At 37.7% G+C, this 12,340-nt stretch overlaps 1 protein-coding gene across 1 annotated transcript; it reads right to left on the minus strand.

Moving 5' to 3' along the window:
- Positions 1 to 1,492: 1,492 nt before the first annotated feature.
- On the minus strand, positions 1,493 to 6,524 carry LOC143846014 (AP2-like ethylene-responsive transcription factor BBM2). Its single transcript, XM_077354424.1, has 9 exons — positions 6,112 to 6,524; positions 5,223 to 5,859; positions 4,570 to 4,652; positions 4,407 to 4,415; positions 4,204 to 4,292; positions 3,981 to 4,054; positions 3,824 to 3,874; positions 3,012 to 3,088; positions 1,493 to 2,588 (listed from the first exon to the last, which is right to left on the minus strand). The coding sequence occupies exons 1-9, from the start codon at positions 6,347 to 6,349 to the stop codon at positions 1,777 to 1,779; spliced, it is 2,070 nt and encodes a 689-aa protein (XP_077210539.1). The 5' UTR covers positions 6,350 to 6,524; the 3' UTR covers positions 1,493 to 1,776.
- Between the last annotated feature and the right edge of the window lie 5,816 nt (positions 6,525 to 12,340).

Consider the following 12,340-nt stretch of genomic DNA (forward strand, 5'->3'; position numbering starts at 1 on the left):
CACTCCACCACACGGAACCAAAGTTGCAAGGGCGAAATCAGAAAAAAACACTGTTGGAATTGTGACCAGTTCTCCCACATGGTTTCAATACAAGTAGAACTGGCTTTTAAGGCACATACTCTAATAGGGCCCCAACTATCAAAACATGAAGTGTAAACCGGTCAATCCCATCATGCTATAACAACCACTCTCTGCCCCCTTGAGCAAAATTTTGGCTCCATCACTGATCATCTCTATCAATGAGTGCTAGTTGTGCCATGGAACGATGTCCCGGACATAAGTTTTTGTCACAATTGAAACAAAGACCATTGTGGTGCCTCTTCAACATTTCAGCATAGGTAAGTTGCTTAACTAGAGGTGCTTCATTGGTGTGGGATGATGGTTTCTAGTTATGGAGTAATATAGTGGTCGATGGATTTAGGTTGAAAAGAATGGCTCGGGTAGATGTGTGGCAGCTATTTTTTGTCCTTTCTTCTTAAGCTTCTTCTTGGTGAACAAAAAGAATAAAGGTTTGTTGAAAGGTAAAGGGCAGAATTAGAAATGAAGCAACTCATGAGATATTCCTCTGAAAGGCAAGAGACTTGGTTTTCTAATTATTCAAACTAGGTTTGATGAGATATTCCTCTGAAAGGCAAGAGACTTGGTTTGCTAATTATTCAAACTAGGTTTGATGAGATATTCCTCTGAAAGGCAAGAGACTTGGTTTGCTAATTATTCAAACTAGGTTTGATGAGATATTCCTCTGAAAGGCAAGATACTTGGTTTGCTAATTATTCAAACTAGGTTTGATAATCACGGGCATTGGTTGTTTGACAAAGTTTGGATAAGGTACCTCCTGGATCATCCGTGTCTGTTGTACCAAAGTGGATCTTCAGAGACTGCTTAAAATGCAGCCATGATACGGGTCCCATCATTTTGATAATATTAAGTAGATACAAGAAGTTACGGTAGTTTTGGTTACTGCGTGATTCCCTGTGTTGCTACTCGATCGGTCCTGCATCAAGAATCGAGAAAATGGCTAACTGGTTTGACCTTTGAGAAGCATATTGTTGTTATTAAGTAGATACAAATAGGATATTTTTTGTTACAAATTAGGCCTTAAAAGCTACAAATAGGACAAGTTGTTTAGGATCGTTAGCCACTCACTAGCTTCTCTTACAACACTCGTTAAATATTTATTGCAATTTCCAAAGACTATCAAGTATTGACGGTCAATAAAAAAGGGTTTAGCTAAAAGGGAAGTATCATTATCAAAACAAGGGAGTGTAGATATGGTTTACCTTGAAATATTACTACTGATGCTGGCACTACCATGTTTTAATAATTGCACAAACCTAGTTTGTCTTTTCCTTTTTAAACAGCTGCCATATATACCCAAAAAGCTCTAAGAAGCCACTAAAAAAAGAAAAGACACCTAATACTCATTTGCTTTAATCCCAACTCTTAAGTAAAAAAAAAACTGCAACCATGTCGTCCAAAATCTATACAAAAAATCCGATTTTTTGTATAATCATGCATATATTATTCGAATTTACATAAGACTTCCGAGGACACATCCATCCGAAGTTCCAAAATTCACAGCAAGTGAGGTACTTCAGCTAAAGCCCTTATGTAAAAATATTTTCCTGCAAAACCCTTGTCAGTTTCCTGAGAACAAAAAAAGAAAGAAAATCAAAATCAGGAACTAAGTTGTATACATCTCTTTCCCTTTGACCCACCATTCTTACCCTTCTTTTCTTTCTATTCCTCCCATTTTTCTTACCTTCTAAACCCAATCTAACTATCATTCCATATGCTGAAGACAGGAGCTCCCAAATTGTTTGACCTAGGTGCAAGACTTTGCACTGAGGTTGGCATCCAGTCGTTACTAGCAGAGCTTTGATCATAACTATTATGAGCCTTAACAATCCCTTGTGGTGACTGTTGTGAGAGGTAATAAACATTTCTCCCTTCATATGGATCAGCCAACATGTTCTCTCCAAACCCACCTTGACACTGTTGGTTCTGATCAGCCATCACATTACCCATAGGCATCACATACCCATTGTTTCCAACTAGAACTCCTTGATAACTCCCATTGGCCCCTCCACTATACATCACTGAATTAGACCCAGAACTATGTTCCAACGACGAGTCCAAGCCCATCAAATTTTGTATCACTGAAGGCTGGTAAAAATTGTTGGTGTTTCCCAAATGCAATTGATGGAGATCTTGCAAACCATGGACCGTGACAGCATCTTGTTCTTGCTTACACCATCCTCTCTGTTGACCATATGGGTAATGCATGCTTAATGGTTGTGCTTGTTGAAATGCGATGGTGGGCCATCCGTGATGGTGTGATCCATAGCTGCTAATTCCATCGGTCAGTTGCGAAGTTATGCTGTTATTGTCTGTGCTAAGTCCCTCCACACTGGTTTCAGTCTGCTCAGCTTCTTTCAAACGTTTTGAAGCTCCTCCGATCGGCAATGTACTGCTTTCTATTATGCTGTTGACGTCGTATCTACTCATGTCAAAGTTCGTTACAGCATTTAGGCCTCGGAATTTTATGGCAGCAATGTCATAAGCCTCTGCTGCTTCTTCCTGGGTGCCTATAGAAAATAAACAAATTTGAGAATACAAAATAAACTTGCAAGTTTTAATTTTGTGTATGATTCATTTTCGCCCTGTATGGATTGAAAGAATTTTGTAGAAAAGTTTGGAATGGAAAAACATTTCTAAAATTCCGTACGTTTTTTACACATGAAAAAGATAATTGGAACTAACCCAGTCCAATTTTTATTTAGAGGGGCCTTTTATTTACTATGTTATCCCTCTAAATTAAAAAATAATCTTATCATTTCCCTCTAAATCATGGAAAGAAAATTTCCATCAGAAATATATTTCTTGCTCTCAAAACAGGGCCTTTTTTGTATATTTATTTTTGTACATTCATGAGAGATTTTATACTGTGCCTGAGTAGACTCATGTGAAGTAGTTATTTTCTCTTTTGGTTAAATGGGTGTTCAACTTACTGAAAGTGCCCAAGTAGAGATCTTTGTTCCCAGCAACCCTTCCAATCCTAGCTTGCCACCTTCCATGTTGATGGTGTCTGCAACATATCAAAGAAATAACAAAATCCTTTACCCCAATTGGATTTAAAATACTTTACAGATTAAATCCTCCACTCCAGGAATATTAAATCTTTCATGTATATAAACTTGTTATGTGCTTGCAGATCACAGAAGGGTTTTGGTGTAAATCATAATTCAACAAGTATTCTTCACCATATCTACCATCGTTCCATGTTAACAATTAGAGGAGTGATAGAGACAAGGGCCCTCCTTATGCAAGGGCTAAAGAAGGGCCCTAGAATAGATCCACATCATTAAGTGCAACCGAATTCAGTTTCTCAACCGACTTTAAAAATGACGTGGATCTATTCAAGGGCGCTTCTCTAGACTTTGCATAAAGAGGTCCCTTGCATCTATAATTCCTCTAACAATTATTTATGATTTTTGAAATATATCAACAGATGTGACACATTAAATCTCATAAGCTTTTCACCTTGTACTGTTATTGTCATCACATTTCATCATTCACCACAGTTCCATGCAAACCTTCTCTATTATGAGTTTTCTAATATCCCAGCCCAGATGCAATAAGTCATTGTGGCTATTACTCTCTAAGATGCTTTTTCTTCTAGTGACTAACTCCATTATTCTTTTGTTTAAATGTCATCAGAAATCATGTAGGCAAATATAGCTTATTACTCAATCACATGAAATTTCATCATCATGCTTGTTAACCCTGTGTTACTATCTGCATACAATTTGTAACAAAATACCTTGTTACACCGCGATAAATTGATGCGCCCCGAGAAAAACCACTGCTTTTTCTGCATTCAAAGAAGTACTACAAATGCAGTTAACTTCATGCATATATTTTCATCACTTTCTCCAAATTATGTAACATTTACGCAACATGAAAACTTCATGTATTACCTCCTAAGAGATGCAACATACTCCTGCCTGGTCATGTTCTTCATTTCCTCCAGCTCTTTCTCATAATTACATACCTAAGCAAAGAAAAGGAAACTCTTTAGCCATACCTTACTTAACGAGTTCCATTTCACATGAGCTGTACACCGAATCAACATAAATAAATAGTAACCAGTTTAAAAGACCCTAATTTTCCCTTCCTATAGAAAAGTGGAAAAAATTATACGGGGAAGTTTGTTGTTGTAGTTGAACCCCAATACTTGAGAGCAGCCAAATCATATGCTCTAGCAGCCTTTTCTTCTTTGTCATATCCACCTATTCAAAAAGGAGTATTTTAAACAGTACTAGAAAAAGAAGACTTAAAAAAATTCAAATTAGGCAAAAAGGCATTCCTAAATAGGAGAAGAAAAGGCAAAACATTTTGCTTACCCAAATACACTGCATCCACCAAAGTTGAATAAGACCCATTTCCAGAATAAAGGGTATGCCAGGAAGCAGAAAAGAGAAAAGTTAATGGAAGTACAGTCACAGATAGCTAAGTTTAAAAATAACAGAATTTTAATAAAATTTCCTTCATACTATGCAAGCGTACCTTGACGACCCTTACGAGTTTGTCCTTCCCTTCTACAACTATTATCCCATAAATGAGCTTCATATCTACCAGTCCATCTATGCCTGTAAAAAATTCATAATCAGTTAGAAGATAAGCAAATCAAGCATAGTTAGTACAAGGAATAAAAGAAACCCCAAAATAAATATAGGGTTTTAATTTGTATAAGAAAAATCAGAAAATTAAAAAAATGAAAGCTAACAAAGCCCTAAAAGACATAGCCAAATCCCCATAATATTTAGAATATAAGTAGATCAGAAAACTAAAAACCTTATCTATTGGGCTAAGAATGGTGACTGAAAAGAAAGCCAATAAGACTGAAAATCAATGATTTCTACAAAACCTACTCAAATCCCAAAAATATTTAGAAGTAGATAAAAAAACTACATATGATTTGGGTCAGAATGCTGAGTTTAAAGTTTTTCCGTCATTTAAAATATTACCATTTCAAAAAAAAGAAAGAATGCTGAGTTTAAATAAAACCCTAAAAACTAAAACTGAAAACCAATGAGTTCTACAAGTCTAGTAAAATTGTCCCAGACTGTATCACAAACAAGAAACCAAGTAAAAATTACAAAATGATTAAAAACAAAATGCATTTTATGCCTGCATGATGAACAGTAAGAAAAAAACACCTTGTTACACCACGATAGATAGAGGTTCTCTGCCCAAAAGTATCAATAGATTTTCTGGGTACTGCTTCTATAGCACCAGTTTGACTATCAAGAGTAGTAGTACTATTCTTCTGCTTATTCTCAGAGGATGAACCATCACCCCCACTCACTGAAATAAGTGGCAAAGGAGAGCTTGACTGTGACCCAGTGCTCATAGATAGAGACAATGTTTGAGCATTAGTTAGGGTTCCAACATTCATGGCTGACCCACAATTGCTCTCATTCTTGTTCTCCCCCGGTGCGGGCTGATTCCTCAGCCATGTCTTGATCATTGACAACCCAATTGAGTTATTGTTGTTGATTCCGTTTCCGGTGACTCCGCCGCCATTCGTTGTATTTTCCGGCATTGAGGCAGGAAGCTGTAGAGAACAGTTAGAGAACATGTAGTCTCCTGAATTATCGTAACCAGCCGGAATCCCATTACACGGGGAGAGCTTCTGGTCATGATCGGAGAACGAATGCCCGCCGAGGAAATCCTCAAGTTTCGGCTCATCGGGATCTAGGGTTTGGTTACTACTCGACCCAACAAGCATGGAAAGCTCAGAGCTTGTTTTGAAGTTGGTTTCACAGTTCATTCCCATGGCCTTCATATTCCAATCTGGCAAAAAAAAAACATAGAAGAAGAAAATAGTTAGGAGAATCAATAAAGCAATACCCATCTCCTTTCATCATGTCAGAAGAGATGCCTCTATTTCCATAAGGTTTTTGTTTGTTGTGTTTCTTGTTTGTTTTGCTTTGATCATCTCTATAGCCGGGTCTTACCCATGTATCTCTTATTTGTTAATATTATGCTTTCCCATTCAAAAAATAATGAAGAGAAAAAGATGAGGGTTGAGTTTGTTTTGCAGACCTTGTTGTTGATGTGATCGGTTGAAAGCTTCAAGAATACCAAAAGGGCCATCTGGTCTTAGGGTTGGAATGTTTAGTGGTGGAACCGTTGAGTTTGAGGCCATATCGAAGCAGTCGCCGGAGACTTCGTCGGTGTTGAAACCATGGCCGGAACCACCATCTTGTCTTAGGGTTTGAGACTGAATAGGTAACTCTTGAGGTGAAAGAGAGAAAGCCAACCAATTGTTCATGGAGGACATTGAAGAGATTTGGATAAAGAGAGGGGGAGAGGTCTTTTGAAGGTTTAATGTAAATCAAAGAGAAGAAAAGGGTTGTGGGTTCAATCCCTGCAGCAAGGTGAAAGAGAATACATGAGTGTTATTAAGAAAGAAGAACAAAGAGGTGGTTGTGATGCAGTGAGAGGTAAGTTGCAGAGAGAGGTGCCTTGGGGTTCGGAAGAGAAGAGGAAAGGTCAGAAAATAAGAGAAGGAAACATTTCAACCTAAGCATACGGTAGGCTTATATATAAGCATCTCTCTCTCTCTCTCAAAATAACTAATGACAGATTTTTCAAAAGGCTAAAATTAACAAAATAGAACTTGTATGAGATAAAAATAGAGTATGTAATAAATTTACAATTTATATGTACTGATTTCTCTCTCCTCTCTCTCTAGAGTTTGGAACTTCTTTCTCTCACTAACTATACTAGAGTCAGGAACTTCTTTCACTCACTACCTATACATCAATTATCATCACCCTTAACCCCGTTTAGAGATAAGCTCCCACTTGAAATTTTCATATCCCTTAAGCTAAGAGCTCTCTCTCTCTCTCTCTACCAGAGTTAGGAACTTCTTTCTTTCACTACCTATACTTCGACTCTCTCTCTCTCTCTACTAGTGGTGGGAAATTCTTTCTCTGACTAACCATTCTTCAATTATCATCACCCTTAACCCTATTAAAGTTAAACTGATCAACTTTAAATTATCATCTCCCTCGCCCTGTTTGGATTGTGGAAAAGTTTGGAAAAGAAAAACTTCTCTTGAATTTCTTGTTTTTTAATGTTTAATTACTCATAGAAAATGCAACTTGAACCACCACTGTTCAAGTTTTATTTACAAAGTCCTCCAATCTATATTGATATCCCTCTAAATAAGCCATAAAAATATTAATTTCCTCTAAATCATTGAAACAAAAATTTCGTAAGAAATATTTTTCTTGCAATCCAAAGAGACCCAATTACCCAAAACTCTCTCTCTCTCTACCCTACATGCAAACTTTTATAAGCTGGTGTCTGACAATGTGTGACAAAAAGCCCACAAGCAGTCCCTCGCCCACGCCCATTAATTCAAACACAGTTGGCCACAAGTCATTTCATGTCAGCAATATGGCCCCCACTACTCTCCTAACAAACACCTTCTCATTGGCTTCTTGCTCTGCTACACCCTTCAATCACCCTTTAAACCCATCACTTTCTCCCATTCCACCTTTCCATCTCTCTCATTATTTTACTCTTATCCCCTCCTAACCATCAAAGTCCCCCCGCTTCACCCGGCCTCTCTCTACAACCTTCATTGCTAAAGATGTGCTAAAATGGTATATATATGGGTGGGGCCCACTATACCATAGTAAGTAACCATCATGCATGCATCTCTTCGATTTTCACGAGAAAATAAAAACCACTCACCACCTTAGAACCTGAAAAGGAAATGTAGGCAAATTTTTTTAAAAAGGAAGTGATATATTTGCCCCCCTTGTACTTGGGACAGCCCCCTCTAATATATTTATCACTATTCTTTTACACTAGATGGGTCTTTACCAAGTAAAAATGGGGGCTAATATATCATTTCCCAAAAAATAAATCAGTGTGAAAGAGAAGGGTTCTCTACCTGCACCCCTATATGAGGACACAAACCCTTGTCTTCCGGGTCTAGAGTGTTATTTCATTCTCAACCTTTGGAGACAGATTGTAAGGAAATCGAAAATCTAAGGATTCCAAAGGAATTACTTTAGATTCAGGCATTAACAATTCCTTCTGCCCTTTTTTTCCTCTCACACCCTCCCCATTTTTCTTTTCATTCTCAATATCTTTTGCTTCCTATCATAGTACGGCTGTTAAGTATATTTGATTGTTTAAAGAGAGGGTTTCAGAAGGGAGAGAGAGAAAATTCACCTCGGTGAGTGTAATCCTCCGTGTAAGTTTGACCGTCAAGAAAGGAATCAAAGAGGGTAAAACACATGGCTTCCTAGTTTTTATATAATTAAAGCCTGCACCACTGTAAAAATAAATGTTCTCGGTAATCTCATCATAATCATCCCAACTGAGAGAGAGAGAGAAAGAGAGAGACGACTTTTTTACCCTCAAAACTACTTTCTAAGTATTCAAACCGCTTTCATTCTTATCGTAGTAAATCTGCCTTACTACAATACGCTACAATACGCATTGTGCTTAGTAATGACGTGTAGTAACCCAAAAGGGGTGTAGTTTTAGAAACCCAGTGCCATTGTATGATATTTTCTATAGCCTAATGATATTGGCACTACCATGTTTTGATAATTGCACTAACTCTTCTTATCTTTCATTACTTAAACAGATGTTAAAGATTATTGAAGTTCCCAAAAAACTTAAAGAAGCCGGTTAAAAAATAAAAGACAAGCTGAGTTTGTGCAATTATTAAAACATGACAGTGCCCATATCAGCAGCCCTTCTAAACCTATCAGTTTTGCCCTAAGAGACACGTATGGTGCCCAATAGATGCATGAACCTATCTTATAAGGGCATGCAATGCAATGCATGCACGCGTACACCACACGTGATTTCGTAGGACGGTACAAAAGCACACGTGCTTCACTCCAGTTAAGCACTCCTCTCCAATTCCCAAGAAAAAAAAAATTAAAATTAGAATAGATAGACTCCAAATTCCTTTTACTAAAATCCAAATGCAACATGGACAGGCATACTTTTACGAAAACTACCCTTTTTTCTCCATCTTTTGATGCAAAAACCCGGTTTAAGAAAACCCGGTTTAAGAAAACGAGGTTAACTTTAGTGGCGGTTTTAGGAGGTGGGTTTTGAGTAAGAAAGGTGGTTTTTTTTTTTCGGTTAGGGTTTCGTGGGGTGAGCGGTTTTGGGGTTGGGGTGAAAAAAAACAAAGGGAGAAAAGGGTTTGGTTGGTGGAGAGGGGCGACTGGTGACCGGCAGGTGGAGGTATGTCGGTTCCTGGTCTTGGATTCCTTCCGGTTGTCAGATTTAAAAATACCGGTAAATTGTAAGTGGCCAACCGTTGGCGCCTGGGAGAGAACAACGTTGCTTCAAAGGAGAGTGAAGAGTAAGAAAAGTTTTAAAAAATAAAATAAAATAAAATAAAAAATATTTAAAATTTTTAAATAAATAATAATATAGGGAGGAGTTGAAGGGATTTTGGGTTTTGTCCCATTTACTATAATTAGAATATATTTTTATGTTATTTTTATTTTATTCAAGCAGATAGAGGAGGTAAAATGGTAGACAGGTAGAGGAGGATTTTTTATTGATTAAATGAGATTATTGGTGTTATTTTTATGAGATTTGCTAGGCAATTTCGCGGCAAGCCAATTCGTGGCTGACTTTTGCACGAGAGAATAGCCACATGGGCTCACTTTTTAGCAGATTTTGTCCTATTCATTTAATTCATCTGAAGTGGCTGTTCTCTCCAACAAAAGTTAGCCACAAAATGTCTTTCTATTAAATTCCTAGCAAATCCCTATTTTTATTGATTAAGAGTTTCTAAAAAAAAAAACAAAAAAGGATTTGCTAGGCAATTTATGGGATGACTTTCGCATGAGAGAACAGCCACATAGGCTCACTTTTCAACATATTTTATCTGATTGAGGAATGCTAGACTCACAGGTGCATGTCCTTGCAAATAAAGGGGTAAAGTCTCCCCATTGATCAAATTCCATTTAAGATGACACCGTCTTAAATGGAATTTAACTAGTGGGGGCGCCCTTTACCCAATTTTTTTGCACGGGCAGCCGTGAATCTAGCATTTCTCTCAACTCAACTCAACCAAGTCTTTGTCCTGAACTAGTTGGGTCGGCTAATGAATCCTTTATAAAATTTTCATTAGCATTCCTCTATCCTATTAATTTGGGATTTGCTAGGGACCATTACAGAAGGCATTTCAAAACAATCGTTTGCATGAGAGTGCAGCCACATAGGCTCACTTATCATCAGATTTTGTCTTATTCATTTAATTTATTGTATGTAGCTGCACTCTTATGCAACAGCTGTTCCACGAAATGCGTTCTGTGATGGTCCCTAGCAAATCCCTATTAATTAATAGGGATTTGCTAGGCAATTTTGCAGAAAGACATTTCGCAGCTAGCTTTTGCATGTGAGAATAGCCACCTCATATGAATTAAATGAATAAGACAGTATCTGCCAAAAAACCAAACTGTGTGGCTGTTCTCACGTGCAAAAGCCAGCCGTGAAATGTCTTTTCAAGAAATTGCCTAGCAAATCCCTATTAATTTAATTCATTTGATGTGGTTGTTCTCATACAAAAGTCAGCCGAGAAATGTCTTTCCACGAAATTGCCTAGCAATTTACAGTAAAAAAGATAGAGGAGGATTTTTTGCACGCTAAACCATTAAATGAGATTATTCAAACCCTAGAAACTGACTTTGCCTTGGAGAAATTGGCGGAGCGCCCGTGCCTCCTCGGAAAGAATAGGTGAATATTGCCATGCACGAAGGTCGAGAGAGGATTAAAGAAACATGAATTTGGAAAGGGGTGTTCGAGATAAGAAAGGTGGGGGGGGGGAGGTGTTTTAATTTATGGATGTGGGATTTGGGCTTTGATTAGTTTAATGCATGCCTGTCTGTGACTGTCGCTTCTCCTATCCCAAACCAATCCTTAAGCAAACCCTAGGAATCCTCATCTTCTTTTTTAGGGTTTTATAATGATAAAAATTTAACCCTAGGTGAAAACAGAGTTTGGGATTCAAACCTGTTGACTTGAAGACCAATCTCATGGTTTTAGAGAAGAAACCCTAATTCTAGAACTGGCAACTCATAGATGTATTCCTCGAACCTCATAGCCTAAGTTGATACTCCTCCATGTGCATATGTGACTTTCTAGGCATGTGGGTAGACACGTGCACACGTGTAAATTAAACTTTGGAGGACATTGTGCAACATATACACACACAAAATGCAATTTCATGTAACTAATGTTGTGCTCCTTCTATGATGCATGTGTAAACAAGTATGTGCGCTATGAAATAATACGATATACTATGCTTAGACACACGTGTGTGATGACATACTACCCGGATGATCACTTTTAGGATTGATCCTAACAGCCAACATTGGGTCCCATACAAGAATAGTATGTGCTCGAGACCAGTTTGTGAATGCATGCATACACAAGCAATTTGCTACATACCTAATAATACATAAATTAAGTGGTATGGGATGAAAAGTTGTTGCATTCTTACAGCAGTAGGTACATAAATGAGTTCTACCCTACGCAAAGGAACCTCTTTCACATACACCCTGTGGTAATGATGATAATCTCCCACATGCTTCTCTCCTCCTTTTTATCGACTTGAATTAAACCTCCCACATGCTTCTTTACCACCTTTTCTCTCTTTGAATTATGGTTTTTTAGCAACTTTTGATAGATTCATCGTTCACTACGAAATATAAGAAAAGGAATGTGGTGGCCTCAGGTATTAGTGCAAATTTAGAGCTCATGTTTGGCAAACCATGAAAAAAATATTTCACTTAATATTACTGGGGCCAGTTGTGAGAGATGGGTGGATAGGGAGAGACTTGAGAGGGTAGGTGTGAGGGGAGCATGAAAAGCCCATGAAAAATAGGAAAAAAAATCTGAAGTAGCGCATTATTTTTCACTGTTTTTAGTGATCGATTTTATTTTAATGATGGAATCTATTAAAAATTTAAACAAAATACAGAAAGACCAACTGAGACGGGGTAAGGAAATGCACACAGACAAACTGCATGCAATAAACACAAATAAATTTCTTTAAGGAGGTACAAAATCAAAAACCTCCAAACTATCTTTTTGGACTCCCGCTCTGTCAAACGATCTCCAAAAGATGAAGCAGTTGGAGATGGCATTATTTAATCTTTTATACTTTAACACTCCCCCTCACGTGTGGCCCTTCTTTTGGGTTTGGCCTACATGTGACACATGTGAACCCTCTTTTGGGTTTGGCCATTGCATGTGGATTTTTGCTATCCAAGAG

Source organism: Tasmannia lanceolata, unplaced genomic scaffold (assembly GCF_043159265.1).
Source record: "Tasmannia lanceolata isolate RefF3 unplaced genomic scaffold, GAP_Taslan_0.1 ptg000015l, whole genome shotgun sequence".
In the NCBI taxonomy this organism is placed as follows: domain Eukaryota; kingdom Viridiplantae; phylum Streptophyta; class Magnoliopsida; order Canellales; family Winteraceae; genus Tasmannia; species Tasmannia lanceolata.

Bases quoted from the DNA above. Each gene is read 5' to 3' on its own strand.
- LOC143846014 (XM_077354424.1), bottom strand. From the start codon at position 6,349: ATGTCCTCCATGAACAATTGGTTGGCTTTCTCTCTTTCACCTCAAGAG. The intron at 5,860-6,111 runs GTCTGCAAAACA...TTTTTTTGCCAG, and splicing joins CCGATCACATCAACAACAAG to ATTGGAATATGAAGGCCATG. The intron at 4,055-4,203 runs GTATAATTTTTT...TTCTTTGCTTAG, and splicing joins CTACAACAACAAACTTCCCC to GTATGTAATTATGAGAAAGA.